The 23,338-nt window shown below is 41.6% G+C and overlaps 1 protein-coding gene across 1 annotated transcript in view; it reads right to left on the reverse strand.

The window, feature by feature from the left end:
• The window catches only part of LOC141117590 (NACHT, LRR and PYD domains-containing protein 3-like), a 129,231-nt gene that overhangs the window by 54,548 nt on the left and 51,345 nt on the right, over positions 1–23,338 (reverse strand). The window contains exon 6 of the mRNA XM_073610512.1: positions 19,886–21,581. Within this exon, the coding sequence (XP_073466613.1) occupies positions 19,886–21,581 (1,696 nt within the window). The remainder of the gene's footprint in view (positions 1–19,885; positions 21,582–23,338) is intronic.

Here is a 23,338-nt window from a genome sequence, read left to right on the forward strand (position 1 = left end):
CAAACATACCTCCAAACACGAGTCAAAAGACCCCAAGCTCCTTCCACCAACTTCCTGTTGCATACCTGCAAAGAACTTCCTGTTGTACATCACATCTTGTAAAGAACTTCCTGTCTTCTCAGCTCTAAAAACTCATCTAACTGGTTTATTTAAATATCAATGAACATAAAGAGGGAGGGGGAGGGGAAGCTTTGAATAGCTTCATATTATGTCTATCAAGTTATTAAAAAATCTATGGCTAACATCATATATACTTCAACAATTTAAAAAAAAACTTTTGTCCAGGAAAGGGTGGAATAAACCCCCATATTGCAAATGGGAGGGAATCCCCCTTGACTCACATATTCCCCCGGGCAGTCAAACCACAAGTTTTGAGACCGAAATACCACACAACAGCGCAACAAAAGACAAAAAACTGAAATTCCTGCAAAAAGATGACTCAAGGAGGTCAACCAAAGCCTTTTCTTTCCTACTGTAGGCTCTACAATACAAATCTCAGCTCTAAAAACCCAAAACAATAGGTGGGCAGGGGCATGAATTGCCCTATGAAAACTCCCAAACAATTAAAAATAAAAATAACACACACCGTTTTAAAAGTATGCAGCACTGGTAGATTTACAATCTACCGCATGTTAGGTAAATTTAGTAATTTGGGCGTTAGGAAGGTAAAAGTTTGCCTCTGTTCCAGCTTGGCTGACGTTGTGTGTGTTTCCGTGCTGACCGGTGGGTGTCGCTGTTACCATTAGTCAGTGTTGGAAAGGCAACGTGTCAAAGCGTATGGATGCTCCTCTGTCTCAGAGACAAGCTCGGTGGAGGTGGCCCTCCGAGTTGCATTCTGGGAAGAGGGTATTTATGGGACAGACGCCATGTTCTAGGGTTCGTTTTACAGCCACCTGCTGGCCCTCCTGGCTGACAGGTATGCGTTAAGGAGCTACCTCATGGTCCTCCGATCGGGAGGCCCACAATACAGCGGCACAGGGGTGGGCCCAGAGGCTTGTCTGGGGCCTACCACCGCGGCCGAGGAATGGTCCTGAGCTGTCGGTCCTGTGTGACGAAGCTGGACAGCCGAGGAGATCCCAGGGGAGGACCCGTCTTGGAGAGATCACGCAGTGTGCTGGTCTATAGAGGGGCCTGGTGACTCGGTTGGAGGACGTATCCAAAAGAAGTAACTATACAGCATAGTGTTGCCGGTTCGGCTTAAAGGTTCAAGCACTGTGACTGACTTTCACTGCAGAAAAGTCTGATACATCCTGTGGCAGAGGATCGTACGGATTTACCCCCAAACAAGAGGCAGAGACTTTGATTTGTGCTGCGTACTGGCTGCTAGACCAGTGAGAGAGGCCTATCCAGACGAGCAAGGAGTGTGTCCCACAAGGGGAGCGCATTTCACATGTTATCTGAATTCTACCAGGACATTTGTCGCTAAAATACTACAAGAAAATATTTGAGTTTCTCCTGAAAGTTTCCTTTTCCATTTCTTTCCTGCTACTTCCTAAAGTTTTTCTGTTTAATAAAGCATTGAAAACGTACTCCAGTGTTGGTGCGTGTGTCGTCCAGAAGTAAACTCAACGGAACCCTAGACCCGGTGCTGGTGAAACAGAGGGAAGCAAAGTGAAGGTAACAGACCCCCTTAAACCAGCAGCTCCACCGTGAGTTAGTGCTACAAGTACAAAAACTCAGTTAAAGTTAGTAAATTCAGTGCAAAGTAGAGCAGTTTCACTGAAAAGTATGTAAAAAGTACAAAAACAGCCAAACCTGAAAAGATTGAATTCACTTAAAAGGAAACGGTGCCTTAAACTGCGCCTCTACAAACCAAAATAGCAATTTCACCCAATGACAGCGGACACAAAATGGTAGTTGCCACGGCCACACGGTGACGAAAATGGCCGCATGGTGACAACAACAAAAGAAAATGGCTAACGAAAGCCAGGCCACAACAAAATGCAGTTGTTGATCCCACCAAAACCAGCACTAAACAGACTTCTTCACTAGAAACACAAACTTCTCCCCACAAAGTTACATATCTGAGACACCACGTGAACACTTACAAACATTTTAGGCTATATACTACTAGGGATCTTGGCAAACCAAACAACACAGGGTCTCCAAACAACAACGTTACATAAAACACAAAAATAACGCGGCTCAAACATATACTCTTGTTCCCAAATAAAGTTCCTCTTCCATAGGATCAATAAATTTCAGAAATCCCCACAGTAATGCTTGCATCATGATCTTTCCATAAAACAAAAAGAACTCCTCCATGCTATTGTCCACAGGGAGTAGCCAACTTTCCCAATTGTAAGTGATGACACAGCCATGCCTGGCCACCCCTTCCCCGCCAAAGCACATGGCAGCCCCAAAACAGTCACACACATTCCAGGCTGCACCAACCAGGCGATAACGATTTCCAATTTGCATGCTGTTCATATGTTTTGTGATGTGGTGCCAAATCTGTTACTTAGTTTTACCAATATAAAAGGCATTCCATTAAAGTGATTGTAAAGCTTTGATTATTAAAAAAACAAACAAACATACTTACCTCCACTGTGCAGCTCGTTTTCCACAGAGTGGCCCCAAACACTGTCTTCTGGGGTCCCTTGGTGGCTCTTGCAGCTCCTCCCCACATCAGATAACCCCCTAGGAGAAGCACTCTCCCGGGGGGGTTACCTTGCGGGCGTGCTCCTGAGTCCATCATTCGGCGTCCATAGCCGCTGAATGTATGACACGGCCCTGCCCCCTGGTGCCCGCGTCATTGGATTTGATTGACAGCAGCGGGAGCCAATGGCTGCGCTGCTATCAATCTATCCAATCAAGAGCTAAGAACCCCGGGCAGAGGGACAGCGTGTCCCCACCGGATGAAGTTCCAGGGCTCAGGTAAGTAAAACGGGGGGGCTGGGGGGCCGGTCACTGCATTAAGGTGAAAAAACACAAGGGTTTACAACCCCTTTAAATACACCACACCTCATGTTTGACAGTTGACAAAGTATGTGGGCCGAAAAAAATTTCCCTATTCGGAAAAAGAAGAGATTTCTCCTTTCTCATGAAGGGACAATAATTGCAATGTCCACATGGAAAAGAACCATATATTGGGCAGTGTTTTCTACTGGACTACTTTGAACTAGTTTGTCTTTGATGGATGTGGGCCACATGGACGTTGCAATTATTGTCCCCTCATGAGAAAGGAGAAATCCTTTCTTCTTCCGAATGGGGAAATTTTTCGGCCTACACACTTTGTCAACTGCCAAACATGAGGTGTGGCGTATTTAATTAAATGTGAATGCGGTGCCTTTTATATAGGTAAAAGAACCAAGAGATTTGGCGCTGCATCATAAAACATATGTACAGCATGCAAATTGGGAATCGTTATCTCCCAGTTGGTAGGCATGTGGTACTAAATCATGACTACAAAGTGCCCAAAGTTACTTTCTCTGCCCTTGATCAGATACACATTTCGAATTGAGGCAGAGATTGGAACAAAATATTGCTCCAACACGAGCAGAGATGGATTTTCAGATTACAGGTCACTACTTTCCCAGGCCTAAATGAGTCCATCTCGTATGCTCCTTTCCTGAAAGGGTTTATATCAGGAAAAACCCAATGGCTCTAGCTCCATTTTGGGGTATATACAAACAGATACCTAATATATTGTAAACATTACATATTACTAAAAAAGAATACAGAATATTGATTAAGATTATAGCTCTGGTTAAAATAAAAATCCTAACAAGTGTCTGTAAGGCACGTAATGCAGGTTTCTATGTGAATACTGTATTGTACCGTATACAGGATTATATGTATGAATTGCATATGCATTGTAAATAAAATGGATTTATGTTGTATTTCTTTAATAATTTTTATGCTTTATGTTATAGGTCTCGGATGATTCGTGGCCCTCCTTGCGTTCCCCCTCATGGTATTCGGCTCATCATAGCTTCCCGGCATGGTAGGGGAATGTGGATTCCTTCCTCTTTTTCCCATAGATATGCTCTCTTATGGCGTCTGAAATACTTTCTGGCAGCTTGAGGGAGCACTCCGGTGCCAGCGGCATCCCTTGATCCCCTTCGGACGTACCAAACGGCAGAACACGCATGTACGACCTAATGCCCTGCATGCGCGCAATGCTGTGAAGTCATGAGATTACAACAGAGGTGATGGCGGCGGTCGGGGCCTTTCGGGATGCTGAGGGGGCCACACATCGGCTAACTACATGGCCATCACATCCCAATGAGGGGAATCAGCGGCTATCCTAGATTATAGAAAATTACTATTTAAGTACCGTGCTCCTTGTGAATCATGAGATGGTTCCATGGACACCACTAATACAGATGGTCAACATATATTGATGGTGTGATGGGAGTATAGATTTCAGCAATGCCACACCATACTTTTCTATCTCTCTTTGTTTGCCTGATGGTTAAACAAAATTATAATTACTACAATACATTGAATTGGGAGAGTATGTGATATGATTCTTTTGCTCTGGTTATTTATTTTTATAGCTCATTGCCCAAACTACATTCAGAAGTTATGTATCAGCTTATATTCAACTGATGGTCTACATCAGTCATTTTATTCATTAAGGTAATGAAGCTCTTGCCTTTTTTGATTTTCCTGTTTTGCACTTTTGTCAACATTCCTGCTTCTCAGCAGGTTATTATTTGTCTCTTAGTTATTGTCACGTTATCAGTCTGTCAACACTTTATTTCACTATATACCAATTGCCCATTGCTTATTAACAATGTGATTTGTATTTTCACCAATCATGACATGTATTACACCCCTTTATACATTTTTGTATTTTGGTATATCCATTGTTTTTACACAATGTCATTTCACACTTCATTAACCACGATATGATTATTTTTGTGCTTTAAATATTCATTGCCTATGAGCAATGTAATTCTTATTATTTTTTATGTATCATGTAATATATTCCACCTTTCAAAACATCTTCAATGTTGTTTATCCTTGCACACATCTTCCTCACGCCATGTTACTCACATCACACATTTATGTTTTTCTTTGTTTATATATATATTCTGATAGTGCCTGCAGGGTTTGATCATACACCATATACTAATTAAATTCCATTGTTTGGCAAGAACATCACAGGTGCCCCTTTTTCTTCCTCTGGAGGTGTCAAGAGTGTAGATTTTTTGGCTGGATTCCATGTTGGGGGAGGCGAGGACTGGCCATGGACCTTCCTGGACTCTTTAAATTCCTGGTTATAGGATCTCTGTTTCAGATTCCATCTTCTAGCTGTAAATATACCACTGTTGTGTACATAGACTGAATTCTTAAGACCATGACCGTACGGGTCAAAACACGTTGGGGCACCTATGTGGTTGGCATTTGTTAATGCTATGTGTTGCTCCACTGTATTTTTATTGTCATACATGATGGAATGTGTTTTTGTACTATATAACCAGAGCTCATATTTTAACCTACATGATACTGTGCTGGTATCTTATTTTTTGGAAAATAAAGACTTTTACAAACACTTGCAGCTTATTGATCTATTTACTTGGCTGCTAAAAAAAACCCTTGGGGGAACTATCCCATATTGCTATTTGTCAGGGTGTGCAACCATTGATCTCTTACATGTGTGTTCATTCTATTTACAAAACTAATAAGGGGACTGGAGGAACTTAATTATGAGGAAGGACTACAATCATTAAACTTAGTCTCCCTGGAGAAGAGAAGCATGAAAGGAGATATGAGAGCGATACACAAATACCTCAATAGTGATTCTAGCATAAGGAGAAAACAATGTTGTCTCAGGGAGTGTAAGAGGAGACGGGGCCACACAATAAAACTGGAGGAAAAGCGGTTGAATCTTAACCACTTGCTGACCCCCGCACACACATATACATCAGCAGAATGGCACAGGCAGGCAAATGGGCATACAGGGACGTCCCTTTAAATTTGCCGCCTTTCGGGCGAGCGCGCTACACGCCATGGCAGCGTGCCTGCGGGTCCCGGGAACTCGATGTTCTCCGGCGGTCGGCGATTGCGGTGTGGAGAGGTAGAATGGGAAGATGCCTATGTAAACAAGGCATTTTCCCCTTCTGCCTTGTGCCATGACAGAGATCTACTACTCTCTGTGATTGGGAGTGGTGATCGCTGTCATGTCAGTGGTAGCCCTTCCCCCCACAGTTAAAATCACTTAACCCCTTGATCGCCCCCTAGTTTTAACCCCTTCCCTGCCAGTGTCATTTACACAGTAAAAGTGCATTTTTATAGCAATGATCGCTGTATAAATGACAATGGTCCCAAAATAGTGTCAAAAGTGTCCGATGTGTCCGCCATAATGTCACAGTCACGATAAAAATCGCAGATCGCCGCCATTACTAATAAAAAAAATAATAATAAAAAGCCATAAACTATCCCCTATTTTGTAGACGCTATAACTTTTGTGCAAACCAATCAATATATGCTAATTGCGATTTTTTTTACCAAAAATATGTAGAAGAATACATATTGGCCTAAACTGAGGAAAAAAATAGTTTTTTTTTATATTTTTGGGGCATATTTATTATAGCAAAAGTAAAAAATATTGCGTTTTGTTTTTTCTAAATTGGCGCTTTTTTTTGTTTATAGCGCAAAAAATAAAAACCGCAGAGGTGATCAAATACCACCAAAAGAAAGCTCTATTTGTGGGAAAAAAGGACGTCAATTTTGTTTGGGTACAATGGCGCTCGACCACGCAATTTTCAGTTAAAGCGATGCAGTGCCGAATCGCAAAAAGTGCTCTGGTCAGGAAGGGGGTAAAATCTTCCGGGGCTGAAGTGGGGGTTTCCACTGTCAGGTGGCACGGATGTGGAACTCTTCTACAATTGGTGGTGTCAGCCGGATGTATTGATAGTTTTTAAAGACTTTTGGACGTGCATCTTAGTGAACACAATAGACATGTGCACACTGAAATATTTCGTTTCGGAATTTCGTTTTCGTCTGAAAAATAAATTTATTTAGTTACTCCCGAAATTCGTTTTTATTTATTTCGTTTTTCGTTAAAAATTGCATTCGTCCGAAAATCCAAATTAAGGTCGAATCTGTCATTGAAGGCTTATGGTGTCTGTCGAATGTTCAAAGAAGATTCGACGGAGCAGCTAAACTGTACAATGCCGTATAGTTTACCTGCTCCGTCGAATCTTCTTAGAACTTTCAACAGACACCATAAGCCAAAGTACGTGTGTATTTAGTTCTAGCTATTTTACTGCTCCACCTCTTTGGTTACAATCAGCCAATAACATTCATCATCATCATTATTTTTATTTATCTTGCCTCCCCTACATCGAATCTTTCCTCCCCTACGTCGAATCTTTCCTCCCCTACGTCGAATCTTTCCTCCCCTACGTCGAATCTTTCCTCCCCTACGTCGAATCTTTTCTCTCTACGTCGAATCTTTTCTCTGTACGTCGAATCTTTTCTCTCTGTGTAGAATAATCTTGGACTAATAGAGCTAAGGTTAGGCACATTCGACCACAGGTTTGATGGACACAGATTGTTATTGTCATCATCATGTCGAATCTCCTATCTATATCGAACTGTTGTAGCAACGAAAACGAAAATAAAGCATTTGTTTATGTCGGATCTTTCGTTTTTCGGACTCTGCACTTTCGTTATCGTTTCTTAAAACGATAACGAAAATAACTGAAATTCGGACAAAAATGCATTCGGACGAAAACGAATGCACATGTCTAGAACACAATATATAGAGATATGGGAAATGATTATTGACACTGACACACACACACTCAGGTTGAACTGGATGGGTTATTGTCTTTATTCAACCTTACCAACTATGTAACTATGATATCTAAGGACAATAATAGATATAGATCTAGTTAAATCCCCAAAAATCCTAAGAGATGGAGAAGGTTGAAGATGTTGCACATGTTGACATTAGGTATGGGATCAGGATTAAAATCCCCAGTTTGACTCCCAATTTGTGTGCATCTTCAAAATTTGGCTTTTACAGGGGGACATCACCCCATCTGATGAAGGCAAGATCAACACAGTTTGGACACTATAATGTCTTATATTGCCTTCAGTTTTTCAGTGTTGAACTTTGTAAGTTCCAGAGTTGTGTATGTTATGTTTTGAAACATGGCTGTTGTACCCTAAAAAAAATTCAATGTAAAACTTTAAGAAACACCTATTTTTTGTTTAAAAAAAAGTTTTACAATGCACATGTGCATGTGCACAGAGTAAAAGGTTTTATACTCAACAATGTGTGGCTTCTTCTTTCAATGATCAATACCATTGTATTAAGTTTGTGTTTACAGTGACAATGGGTGTTATTTAATAATGGAAAAACAATTTGGCACTACAAGTGTACTAGGAGAACCTAGGAGACAGCTAAAAAAAACACAAGCAGTAAATGAAAATCAAGATTTTATCTGATAAAATAGAAAATCTATTCAAAATTTGCTGGCATAGCAATGGCCCCCCTACCCATAAAATGTTCAACATATTTTTCACGCACTTCACGTGCGCTTTGGGGGGGGCAAGCCAGGACGGCCAGCTTCCAGGGCCGTTATTCGTTTATTAACTCCGGCCTCAGGCCCAACTGAGGCAACATAACTTGGATTATTTTGTTTTAAAAAGTTGTGCAGGATGCAGAAAGATAACACTATGTGGTTTAGATTGTACTCCGCCATATTTATGGCAGTTAAAAATAGGCGGAACCGGCTGACCATTATCCCAAAGGCATTCTCCACGACTCTTCACAGTACCATTTGAAAGTATACAGGCAGGCCCTTTCACTACATGCTTTGGTGAATTCATCCATAAATATGAACACAAAAGAGGTAGGTGTAGTGTGTATGGGTTTGGCAAAGTCAGCAGATAGAGGATTGGTATGGGTCGATTTAGCAGTTGGGGGGAGGGAGGGTTCAAAATGATTTTGTGACCCCAGGAAAAAGCCTCTGGCACTCTGCCTGAATTTAAGGACACAAATAACATTTGTACACATTTTAGGGGGTGTTTAGGGTAAAGCACTACAATGGAGCTGAAAAAATACATTGTTAAGTGACTAGGCTAGGTGGATATGGGCCCAGGATAGCATGCTGGGGAGGTTAGTGAAGGCAAATATGCATGAAGGACAAAAAAGGAAGTTTAAAAACTGCCAGCATGCATGAGAACAAAGGGGACATTCGCAGCATATTACAATCATGGTAATTAGGGAATGATGAAAGAAATACAATACATTAGCAAACATTAAATACATAGAATGTGATGTTAAAGGAGAAAAATTACCCTAATATAGTGCTTCTACAGGACCTGAATGATGGCAGAACAGGTCTCTGGGATAATGATCCACAGAGCCTGGGGGGAGATGGCCTGTCGAGAACTTAAGGTCCTGCAGGGACGTCCCAGTCGCCAAGTACTGCAAGGTGGCGACTAGCCTCTGTTCAGGAGTGATGGCTTGCCGCATGCAGGTATCCTGCCTACTGATATAAGGGGACAGCAAAGCCAACAAACGGTGAAAAATGGTTTCCGTCATCCGTAGATAATTCCTGAAATCATCAGGGTTATTCTCCTGGATCTCCCTCAACAAAGGCATATGAGAGAATGGGTCACGCTGGAGCAACCAATTCTTGTTCCATGATCTCCTCCCCGCCCTGTTCATGAACTGGGCTTGGGTCAAAGTAAGAACCCCAAAACCAAGCCCCTGCACAGCACGAACTCTACGACGAGTATGTACCCGCAACATGGCTTCAAAACAGTTGGCTGGTCAGAACGAACTAAACAGAAAGCACTGAAAAACAGCAAGGCCTGAAAGAACGAGCTGAAAATCAGAAACAAGCGGACAAGAACGCACTGAAAATCAAATACATACTATAAATAGCACGCACTGACAAACAAATGAGAACTGACTACATGCACTGAAGAACAGATACAAACCCACAAGCACAAACTGAAGATCAGTAACAATCTGAAAAGCAGGAGTCTGAAAAGCGCGAATCGTCTCTCACCAAACTTCTACTAACACGAGATTAGAAGAAGGATCCCAAAGGGTGGCGCACTTCATATTGAACTTCCCTTTTCTAGTCCCGCCGTACGTGTTGTATGTCACTGCATTCTTGGAGGTCGGAATTTGGTGTGACCGTGTGTATGCAAGACAAGCTTGAGTGGAATCCCATCCGAAAAACCATCCAAGACTTTTCCGACGAGAATTCCGTTCGTGTGTACGTGGCATTAATCTGGTGATATGAGACTAGTGACTATGAGATATTAGAATTGAAATGAATGGCTATAATTTTTGCCAGCAGCTTAATGTCAGTATTGAGCAAAGAGAAACATGTATTTTGTAATAGATGGTAGTAAAACCATCAAGACGCATTTGTTTACTAGTTTTAAGAAATTTAACGTCTTCAGCTCCAGTAGATTTACCCACTTCATGACCAGGCCATTTTTTGCGATACGGCACTGCATTATTTTAACTGACAATTGCGCGGTCATGCGACGCTGTACACAAATAAAATTGACGTCCTTTTTTCCCCACAAATAGAGATTTCTTTTGGCGGTATTTGATTATTTTTTGCGTTATAAACAAAAAAAGACCAACAATTTTGAAAAAAAAAAAAAACAGTATTATTTACTTTCTGTTATAAAACATATCCAATAAAAAAATGGAAAAAATCTAATTTCTTCATCAATCTAGGCCAATATGTATTCTGCTAAGTTTTCGGTAAAAAAAATCCCAATAAGCGTATAATGATTGTTTTTTTTCACAAAAGTTATACAAACTATGGGATAGAGTCACAGAATCTTTTTAATTATTTTACTAGTAATGGTGGTGATCAGCGACTGATAGTGGGACTAAGACATTGCGGTGGACAAATTGGATGCTTTTGACACTTTTTTGGAGTCCAGTGACACCAATAAAGTGATCAGTGCTAAAAATATACACTGTCACTGTACTAATGACACTGGTTGGGAAGGGGTTAACATCAGGGGTGATCAAAGTGTTAACTGTGTTCCTAGGGAGCGCTTACTAACTGTGGGGGAGGTGCTTTTACTGTGGGAAGGTAGAGATCTGTGTTCCTACATCGGCAGACCGCCGCTCTGTCTCTCTCGGGAATGATCAGCGGGTCCCAGCAGACACCCGCTGATTGGCTCCCGCTGTGTCCAATCAAATCCCCAAACTGTTCCCACAAAGTTGGAAGCATGAAATTGTCCAAAATGTCTTGGTATGCTGATGCCTTAAGACAGGTGTAGGCAACCTCGGCCCTCCAGCTGTTTTAAAACTACAAGTCCCATGAGACATTGCAAGACCCTGACGATCACAGGCATGATGGGATTTGTAATTTCACCACAGCTGGAGGGCCGAGGTTGCCTAGCCCTGCCTTCCCTTCACTGGAACTAAGGGGCCAAGCCCAACCCCTGAAAAAACTGTTATAGCTGCAAAGGGTTGGTCAATTCAATATTGAGGCCTGTGGATTATTATATATATATACAGTATCTCACAAAAATGAGTAAACTCTTCACATTTTTGTAAATATTTTATTCTATCTTTTCATGTGACAACACTGAAGAAATGACACTTTGCTACAATGTAAAGTAGTGAGTGTACAGCTTGTATAACAGTGTAAATTTGCTCTCCCCTCAAAATAACTCAACACACAGCCATTAATGTCTAAACCGCTGGCAACAAAAGTGAGTACACCCCTAAGTGAAAATGTCCAAATTGGGCCCAATTAGCCATTTTCCCTCCCCAGTGTCACGTGACTCGTTGGTGTTGAAAGGTCTCAGGTGTGAATGGGGAGCAGGTGTGTTAAATTTGGTGTTATCGCTCTCACTCTCTCATACTGGTCACTGGAAGTTCAACATGGCACCTCATGGCAAAGAACTCTCTGAGGATCTGAAAATAAGAATTGTTGCTCTACATAAAGATGGTCTAGGCTATAAGAAGATTGCCAAGACCCTGAAATTGAGCTGCAGCACGGTGGCCAAGACCATGCAGCGGTATAACAGGACAGGTTCCACTCAGAACAGGCCTCGCCATGGTCGACCAAAGAAGTTGAGTGCACGTGCTCAGCGTCATATCCAGAGGTTGTCTTTGGGAAATAGACGTATGAGTGCTGCCAGCATTGCTTGAAGGGGTTGGGGGGGTCAGCCTGTCAGTGCTCAGACCATACGCCGCACACTGCATCAAATTGGTCTGCATGGCTGTCGTCCCAGAAGGAAGCCTCTTCTAAAGATGATGCACAAGAAAGCCTGCAAACAGTTTGCTGAATACAAGCAGACTAAGGACATGGATTACTGGAACCATGTCCTGTGGTCTGATGAGACCAAGATACAGTCAGGTCCATAAATATTGGGACATTGACACAATTCTAAACTTTTTGGCTCTGTACACCACCACAATGGATTTGAAATGAAACAAACAAGATTTGCTTTCAGCTTTAATTTGAGGGTATTTACATCCAAATCAGGTGAACGCTGTAGGAGTGACAACAGTTTGTATATGTGCCTCACACTTTTTAAGGGGCCAAAAGTAATGGGACAGATTAACAATCATCCATCAAACTTTCACTTTTTAATACTTGATTGCAAACCCTTTGCAGTCAATTACAGCCTGAAGTCTGGAACGCATAGACATCACCAGACGCTGGGTTTCATCCCTGGTGATGCTCTGCCAGGCCTCTACTGCAACTGTCTTCAGTTCCTGCTTGTTCTTGGGGCATTTTCCCTTCAGTTTTGTCTTCAGCAAGTGAAATGCATGCTCAATCGGATTCAGGTCAGGTGATTGACTTGGTCATTGCATAACATTCCATTTTTTTCCCTTAAAAAACTCTTTGGTTGCTTTCGCAGTATGCTTCGGGTCATTGTCCATCTGCACTGTGAAGCGCCGTCCAATGAGTTCTGAAGTATTTCGCTGAATATGAGCAGATAATATTGCCCGAAACACTTCAGAATTCATCCTGCTGCTTTTGTCAGCAATCACATCATCAATAAATAGAAGAGAACCAGTTCCATTGGCAGCCATACATGCCCACGTCATGACACTACCACCACCATGCTTCACTGATGAGGTGGTATGCTTTGGATCATGAGCAGTTCCTTTCCTTCTCCATACTCTTCTCTTCCCATCACTCTGGTACAAGTTGATCTTGGTCTCATCTGTCCATAGGATATTGTTCCAGAACTGTGAAGGCTTTTTTAGATGTTGTTTGGCAAACTCTAATCTGGCCTTCCTGTTTTTGAGGCTCACCAATGGTGAACCCTCTGTATTCACTCTGGTGAAGTCTTCTCTTGATTGTTGACTTTGACACACATACACCTACCTTCTGGAGAGTGTTCTTGATCTGGCCAACTGTTGTGAAGGGTGTTTTCTTCACCAGGGAAAGAATTCTTCGGTCATCCACCAAAGTTGTTTTCCGTGGTCTTGCGGGTCTTTTGGTGTTGCTGAGCTCACCGGTGCGTTCTTTCTTTTTAAGGATGTTCCAAACAGTTGATATGGCCACACCTAATGTTTTTGCTATCTCTCTGATGGGTTTGTTTTGTTTTTTCAGCCTAATGATGGCTTACTTCACTGATAGTGACAGCTCTTTGGATCTCATATTGAGAGTTGAAAGCAACAGATTCCAAATGCAAATAGCACACTTGAAATAAACTCTAGACCTTGTATCTGCTCCTTGTAAATGGGATAATGAGGGAATAACACATACATGGCCATGGAGCAGCTGAGCAGCCAATTGTCCCATTACTTTTGGTCCCTTAAAAAAGTGGGAGGCACATATTCAAACTGTTGTAATTCCTACACCGTTCACCTGATTTGGATGTAAATACCCTCAAATTAAAGCTGAAAATCTGCAGGTAAAGCACACCTTGTTTGTTTCATTTCAAATCCATTGTGGTGGTATATAGAGCCAAAAAGATTAGAATTGTGTCAATATCCTAATATTTATGGACTTGACTGTATACTTATTTGGTTCAGATGGTGACAAGCGCGTGTGGTGGCAACCAGGTGAGGAGTACAAAGACAAGTGTGTCTTGTCTACAGTCAAGCATGGTGGTGGGAGTGTCATGGTCTGGGGCTGCATGAGTGCTGCCAGCACTGGGGAGCTACAGTTCATTGAAGGAACCATGAATGCCAACATGTACTGTGACATACTGAAGCAGAGCATGATCCCCTCCCTTTGGAGACTGGGCCCAGTGTTAATTTTAGTCTTAGGACTAAAATGGCATTTTAGTTTTAGTCCCATTTTTTGGAATTTGTTTTAGTTTTAGTCATATTTAGTCGACTAAATCTCCAGTACATTTTAGTCTACTAAAATGTCCTACGTTTTAGTCGACTAAAATCTCCAGTACATTTCAGTAATTGCAATTTAGTTTTAGTCATAGTCTTTTGATTAAAATGCACTGAAAAGGGAAGGGGGGTGTGGAGGCGCCAACTCTGCTGAAACTGTTATATGGTGAAGGTGTAATACATACACTTACTGGTAAGTCAGTTCAGATGGGGTGGCGATGTCCATCAGGGGTTGTGTTGTCCTGGGATGTGCTGGTGTGCAGGCTTCACTGGCAGTCCTTCACCTCAGGGGATGTTGGTTCCTGGTTGAGATAGGCTTAACAGCAGTGTCCAGTGTGTGGAAGCTCCACGCTAACCACCCTGGAACCCGGAAGTGGAAGTGATGTCAGCGGTGCACAGGAAGTGTCCAGACACAGATAGGAGATAATACAGGCTATGCGCTCAGGGCTCACAGCTCCTTCTACTGGCCTGTTTGCTCTCAGGAGGAGAGCGACTTAAATGGAAGTACAGGACATCTGACTGATGGGATGTGGGCGGGACTTCCGCAGCTGTGGAACCACAACAGCCAGCGGACCCGCATTGTGAAAACAAGGATGTAAAAAATAAACAAAGGTTGGTAGTGGGAAAAATATGTTCAATAGTTTCATGTGCAAAAGAAAAAATGTTTTATTTAAAAAGGATCATTGATTTAATAAACGACTATTATATAAAAAGAAAACTTTAATAAAAGATTGGTAAAAAAAAGGAAAGTGTCACAAATGGGATTAAAAAATGCGATTAAAAAATGCATAAGGATGCATTGTTGGTGGACAATGGAGCACATTATGGGATAAAAAAGTAGAGGGGGATGGGGAAAAGTTTTTTATCCCCCAAGTAATGCCAGGGTAACAGAAAATGAACCCAGTGGGAAATGTCTAAAAAGAGGGGGCAAGGATTGATAGTCAAGGGTAAAAATATTGGTAAATATATATATATATATATATATATATATATATATATATATATATATATATATATATATATATATATATACCAGTAAAGGATATATCGATAAAAAATATATAAAATATCTATATAGCAGGGGTCAAGCTACAATAAGGAGTGTGTCTCTATTTCTTCATTGAGTCCCCCCGGCAAAAGAGTGTTCAAGAAATATATCCAGTACGTTTCTTGCTGACATAAACGTTTAAAACGCTCTGCAGTCGGAAGGTCTCTGGGAATGGCCTCTATGACCCAGACTTGGAGGCCTTTGGTGGATTTTTGGTGTTCTTTCAGGAAATGGAGAGGGACACTATGTTTGTCACTGCCCTTTTCTATGACGTGCCTGTGTTCGCCAAAACGTTGGTGTAAGGTGCGTATAGTCCTGCCCACATAAAACAGGCCACATGGACAGGTCAGGCATTATACCACGTATTCACTAGAGCAGTTGTGGAATTCTTTTATTGTATATGTTTTTCCTTTGATGGTGAAGTCTTTTTGCTCGTGGTTCACGAATTTACAGGTGAGGCATAATTTTTTCCGGCATTGATACATTCCCACTAGTGGAATGAGGGGAATATATGAGATTGAGGTGGATGGGGCATTTTTGATTTTACTAGGTGCTATTTTACTCTTTATGTTTTTTGCTTTGCGGTAGGATACCTTGGATTGTTGGGTGAGAGAGGGGCCCAGGAATGGGTCTCTGAGCAGGATGCACCAATGTTTGGCTATGATGTTCTCCATTCTTTTATGACAGCCATGGAACTGAGTTGTAAATCGTGTTGGTTGTAAATCATCTGCAGTTTTTGCCTCTGGTTGAAGTTTTGTTGCTTGTTGGCTGAAGGTATTTTTAACCAGATTTGGTGGGTACCCTTTGTCCTGGAATTTTTCTGAAAGGAGTATGCCTTGTGTATGGTAGTCTTCGTCTTTGGTGCAGTTTTGCTGGATTCTATGGAATTGACTTTTAGGTATATTTTGGATCCACCTTGGGTGGTGACAGCTCTGGTAGTGGATGTAGGAATTTCCAGCAGTTGGTTTGACAAAGTTTGTGGCATGTATTTGGGATTCACTGTGGAAAAGTTCTAAGTCCAGGAAGGCTAATCTGTTGGAGTCTTGGACATGAGTGAAAGATAGCCCTAGGGAATTGTGGTTGCAATGCTCAACAAAGGGCTCCACACTTTCTTTTGGACCACCCTAGATTATTACAATATCATCGATGTAACGTCCGTAGTAGATGATATGAGCAGCAAAGGGATTGTTATATAGGACATACTGTAGTTCCCGATAGCCCATAGTCAAATTGGCATAGCTTGGAGCGAAATTGGCACCTTGGTACCTTGGGATTGTAAATAAAATGTATGATCAAACTCAAAATAGTTATGTTCTAAACAGAATTTGGTGGCTTCCAAGATGTACTGTGCCTGTCTGGGGTTGATGAGAGGATCCTCAGAGAGAAAATGTTCCACAGCTCTGAGGCCTATGGCGTGAGGGATGGAGGTATATAGGGATGCGACATCTAGGGAAACCCACTGATAAGTTGGTTCCCAAGTATAGAAGGAAAGCATTTCTAGTAGATGGGTACTATCTCTAATGTGTGATGGCAGGTTTTGGGCTAAGGGTTGGAGGAAAAGGCAAAAACTGCAGATGATTTACAACCAACACGATTTACAACTCAGTTCCATGGCTGTCATAAAAGAATGGAGAACATCATAGCCAAAAATTGGTGCATCCTGCTCAGAGACCCATTCCTGGGCCCCTCTCTCACCCAACAACCCAAGGTATCCTACCGCAAAGCAAAAAACATAAAGAGTAAAATAGCACCTAGTAAAATCAAAAATGCCCCACCCACCTCAATCTCATATATTCCCCTCATTCCACTAGTGGGAATGTATCAATGCCGGAAAAAATTATGCCTCACTTGTAAATTCGTGAACCACGGGCAAAAAGACTTCACCATCAAAGGAAAAACATATACAATAAAAGAATTCCACAATTGCTCTAGTGAATACGTGGTATAATGCCTGACCTGCCCATGTGGCCTGTCTTATGTGGGCAGGACTATACGCACCTTACGCCAACGTTTTGGCGGACACAGGCGCTTCATAGAAAAGGGCAGTGACAAACATAGTGTCCCTCTCCATTTCCTGAAAGAACACCAAAAATCCACCAAAGGCCTCCAAGTCTGGGTCATAGAGGCCATTCCCAGAGACCTTCCGACTGCAGAACGTTTTAAACGTTTATGTCAGCAAGAAACGTACTGGATATATTCCTTGAACACTCTTTCATAGTTACATAGTTACATAGTAGGTGAGGTTGAAAAAAGACACAAGTCCATCAAGTCCAACCTATGTGTGTGATTATGTGTCAGTATTACATTACATATCCCTGTATGTTGCGGTCATTCAGGTGATTATCTAATAGCTTCTTGAAGCTATCAATGCTTCCCACTGAGACCACCGCCTGTGGAAGGGAATTCCACATCCTTGCCGCTCTTACAGTAAAGAACCCTCCAAGTAGTTTAAGGTTAAACCTCTTTTCTTCTAATTGTAATGAGTGGCCACGAGTCTTATTAAACTCTCTTCTGCGAAAAAGTTTTATCTTTATTGTGGGGTCACCAGTACAGTATTTGTAAATTGAAATCATATCCCCTCTCAAGCGTCTCTTCTCCAGAGAGAATAAGTTCAGTGCTTGCAACCTTTCCTCATAACTAAGATCCTCCAGACCCTTTATTAGCTTTGTTGCCCTTCTTTGTACTGGTGCCCAGAACTGGACAGCATAATCCAGGTGCGGCCGGACCAGAGCCTTGTAGAGTGGGAGAATCATCGTTTTATCTCTTGCGTTGATCCCCCTTTTAATGCATGCCAATATTCTGTTTGCTTTATTAGCAGCAGCTTGGCATTGCATGCCATTGCTGAGCCAATCATCTACTAGTACCCCCAGGTCCTTTTCCATCCTAGATTCCCCCAGAGGTTCTCCCCCCAGTCTATAGATTGCATTCATATTTTTGCCACCCAAATGCATTATTTTACATTTTTCTACATTGAACCTCATTTGCCATGTAGTCGCCCATCCCATTAATTTGTTCAGGTCTTTTTGCAAGGTTTCCACATCCTGCGGAGAAGTTATTGCCCTGCTTAGCTTAGTATCGTCTGCAAATACAGAGATTGAACTGTTTATCCCATCCTCCAGGTCGTTTATAAACAAATTAAATAGGATTGGTCCCAGCACAGAACCCTGGGGAACCCCACTACCCACCCCTGACCATTCCGAGTACTCCCCATTTATCACCACCCTCTGAACTCGCCCTTGTAGCCAGTTTTCAATCCATGTACTCACCCTATGGTCCATGCCAACGGACCTTATTTTGTACAGTAAACGTTTATGGGGAACTGTGTCAAATGCTTTTGCAAAATCCAGATACACCACGTCTACGGGCCTTCCTTTATCTAGATGGCAACTCACCTCCTCAAAGAAGGTCAATAGATTGGTTTGGCAAGAACGATTCTTCATGAATCCATGCTGATTACTGCTAATGATATCGTTCTTATTACTAAAATCTTGTATATAGTCCCTTATCATCCCCTCCAAGAGTTTACATACTATTGATGTTAGGCTAACTGGTCTGTAATTCCCAGGGATGTATTTTGGGCCCTTTTTAAATATTGGTGCTACATTGGCTTTTCTCCAATAAGCTGGTACCATTCCAGTCAATAGACTGTAAAAATTAGGAACAACGGTCTGGCAATCACTTGACTGAGTTCCCTAAGTACCCTCGGATGCAAGCCATCTGGTCCCGGTGAGTTATTAATGTTAAGTTTCTCAAGTCTAATTTTAATTCCGTCCTCTGTTAACCATGGAGGTGCTTCCTGTGTTGTGTCATGAGGATAAACACTGCAGTTTTGGTTACTGAAGCCCCCCGATTCACTTGTGAAGACTGAGGAGAAGAATAAATTCAATACCTTCGCCATCTCCCCATCCTTTGTAACCAGATGTCCTTCCTCATTCTTTATGGGGCCAATATGGTCTGTCCTCCCTTTTTTACTGTTTACATACTTAAAGAATTTCTTGGGATTTTTTTTGCTCTCCTCCACTATGTGTCTTTCATGTTCTATCTTAGCCGTCCTAATTGCACCCTTACATTTCTTGTTGCATTCTTTATAAAGTCTGAATGCTGAGGATGATCTTTCGCCGGGGGGGACTCAATGAAGAAATAGAGACACACTCCTTATTGTAGCTTGACCCCCGCTATATAGATATTTTACATATTTTTTATCGATATATCCTTTACTAATATATATATATATATATATATATATATATATATATATATATATATATATATATATTTTTTTTTTTACCAATATTTTTACCCTTGACTATCAACCCTTACCCCCTCTTTTTAGACATTTCCCACTGGGATCATTTTCTATTACCCTGGCATCCTTATTTTTTACCTTAATGTAGGGAATTGCTTTTACTTTACAGTCACTTTAAGTATTATCTGATGTATTCACATAAATAAATATGTACATATCTGCATATCATAGAAAAAAAATCACACCAATAATTAATAATTTCTCTGGAAAAAACATCTAAAATTACCAATTGAATACAGCATGGTGATTAATCATATTTATTATTTACCTCAGACTCTTAATGTTGTGTAGAGCTGGTATAAATTTCTTCAATCCTTCATCCTGAATGTTACATGAATTTAGATTTACATCTTGTGTCTCTTTGAGGGATTGAAGGATAAAAGACAGCACAGAGCAGTCCAGAGGGCTGAGGGGGACATTAGAAAAGCCAACTTTATTTGACCCAATACATTGTGACACCAGAGCCTTATTCCTGCTCTCATGGAGATAGTAGAATATCTCTTTGTTGAGTGCTTGGGATTTGTAAGGTACTATTTCTGCAAATTTCTTCTGGATCCAGGTGATGACATGTTTGGCGGCCTGAGAAGACAATTGTCCCACATGAGACTTTAACATGGATCTAGTAGAAGAGTCTGAGAGACCGCAGAGGAAACGGAGGAGTATTTCAGCACGGCCGTCTTTGTGAGATTTTGCCTTATCAAGTGTTTTCTGTAATCTGTCAGGATTATAGGCAATAAAATGGACTAAAGCGGCAAAAAACTCCTGAAGAGTCAGATGTAAGAAGGTGTAATCCACATTAGGAGGCTGACCAGATTCCATCATGAAACATGAAAAGAGATGTTTGTCATTTCTCACACGGAATGACTCCAGATGACGATCATCAAATACAATCATGTCACTCATGACTCCATGTTCTGCCATCCATCCAATAGATGTCAGCAGTTCCCGGACAGTGTGGTCCCCTTCTTTGATCTGGCAGTGGTTGGCCAAAATGTTGGAGACAAATGTAACAAAGAGTTGTGTCACTGTTTTGGGTAATGATGTCATCAGCTGATCAGTGATTGTTGGTTGGGCTCTGAAGCACATTGATAACACTGTACAGATGATCCAGCAGTATGATGGGATATAACAGAAAGTATACAGCGTGTCATTCTCCTGCACATAATGAAAAGCCTTTTCTGACAATTCCTTATTTCCAAAGAAATTATTAAAGAAGGTCAGTCTGTCTCCATGGAGAAATCCCATGATCTCAGCTATTCTCTGGAAAACACTGGTATCAACTGATGCCAGTCTGGTTGGGCGGCTGGTTATCAGTACAGAGCAACCCTTAAGAAGACTCTGCCTCACCAAACTGATCACAATCTCCCCAGATATTGTCTTGTTAGCAAAGGGTTTACTTGATTTGAAATCCATTTGGTGAATACTTTCATCTAAGCCATCAAATATAAACAGAAGTCTCTCTGGATCTTGTAAAATATTTCCAATCTGACTCTCCAGATATGGATATTGATGAAGAATCATCTCCTCCAAGCTGACCTCTCCCAGCCCATTAAGGTCCTGGAATCTAAAGAAGAAGACAAATGAAAACCTCTGGTAGTGTTTTCCGGTCACCCAGTCATTGACAAATTTCTGCATCATTGTGGTCTTCCCTATTCCTGGCACTCCGCTCACCATTACTGCATGTGGTACACATTGTGACTGCTGGTTCCAGTGGAAAAGCTTGTTGAGGGAAATCTGTTCCAGTGCAATCTGTGTTTCCTTCAAGCATTCCTCATGTTTTACCCCAGTCTGTATTATCTCATTCAGGGGACGCTGCCTGAACTGATCAGTGGAAACTACAATAAGGTTCACATAACGCTCATTGATGAGGAATCTTTGTGGTTCCAGAGTAGTTCCTGGGGGTCTATGCTCCATTAGAGTCCCTGTCTTCTCCATCAGATGTTGTTTGTGCTTTTCCTGAATATCTGGGAATAAAATAGAAATATTTATGGCTCATGGTTATCATAATGTGACAATATTATCCCTTTCATGACTAAGCCTATTTTTGAAATTTGGTGTTTACAAGTTAAAATCCGTATTTTTTGCTAGAAAATAAGTTAGAGTTCCCAAAAATTATATATATTTTTTTAGCAGAGAATCTAGAGAATAGAATGGAGATTGTTGCAATATTTTATATCACACGGTATTTGTGCAGCGGTGTTTTAAACGCAAATTTTTGGAAAAGGGACAATTTCATGAATTTTAAAAAATCCAAACAGTAAAGTGACCCCAATTTTTGTGTATAATGTGAAAGTTGATGTTACGCCAAGTAAATAGATACCAAACATGTCACCCTTTATAATTGCACGCACTCGTGGAATGGCGACAAACTACGGTACCTATGAATTTCCATAGGCGACGCTTTAATTTTTTTTTACGGTTACCAGGCTTGAGTTACAGAGGAGGTCTAGTACTAGAATTATTGCTCTCACTCTGACGATCGTGGCGATACCTCACATGTGTGATTTGAATACCGTTTACATATGCGGGCACGACTTCCGTATGCGTTTTCTTCGCTGCGCGACCTGGCGGAGACGGGGGCGCTTTAAAATTTTTTTTTGAATTTATTTTATTTATTTTTATACTTATAAATTGTGTTTAAAAATTTTTTTTTTTTTTTTTTACTTTTATTGCTGTCACAAGGAATGTAAACATCCCTTGTGACAGAAATAGGTGGTGACAGGTACTCTTTATGGAGGGATCGGGGGTCTAAAAGACCCCCGATCCCTCCTTTGCACTTCAAAGTATTCAGAACGGCAATTCTGAACACTGTATTTTTTTTAAAACCGGCGCCATTGGCAGCCGAGTAAACGGGAAGTGACGTCATGACGTCGCTTATGCGTTTACAATGAGAAGGCTGGAATGAAGCTGCCCACAGCTTCATTCCAACCCGCCCCCAGCCGCTGAAGGCAGCCGATTGGATACCGGGCCTCCCGATCGCACGTGAGGCCCGGTAAGAGCGGCGGGAGGCGGCGGGAGGGGGGGATGTCCCCTCCCGCTCCTCCGGTATAACAGCCGAGCGGCTTTTAGCCGCATCGGTTGTTATATCTGGATAGCCGATCACCGGCTCTAAACAACGACACCGGGATGATGCCTGCAGGGATCATCCCGGTATAACCCCGGAAAGCCGAGTACGCACATCTGCGTACGGTTGGCGGGAAGGGGTTATGTTTAGTCTAAGGAAAATTGTAACTTCTTATGTTCTGAGAATGCTGAGTCAAGATTAGTTGTATAAACAAACGGATTGTAGTTTTTTTTTTTTTATTATTACAGGCAGTTATATAGCACTAACAGCAACAACCAACCTTGGGGTACTTATAGTCTAATGCCGCGTACACACGGTCGGACTTTACGGCAGACTTTGCCCGGCGGACTTTTCTACAAACTTTACGACGGACTTTCTGAATGAACGGACTTGCCTACACACAATCAACCAAAGTCCGTTGAATTTGTACGTGATGTCGTACGACTGGACTAAAACAAGGAAGTTCATAGCCAGTAGCCAATAGCTGCCCTAGTTTGGCTTTTTGTCCGTCGAACTAGCATACAGACAAGCGGACTTTTCGACCGGACTCGAGTCCGTGGGATAGATTTGAAACATGTTTCAAATCTAAGTCCGTCCAACTTTTGAGAAAACAAAGTACGCTGGAGCCCACACACGATCGAATTGTCGAAATCCCAT

Source organism: Aquarana catesbeiana, linkage group LG13 (assembly GCF_042186555.1).
Source record: "Aquarana catesbeiana isolate 2022-GZ linkage group LG13, ASM4218655v1, whole genome shotgun sequence".
Taxonomy (NCBI): domain Eukaryota; kingdom Metazoa; phylum Chordata; class Amphibia; order Anura; family Ranidae; genus Aquarana; species Aquarana catesbeiana.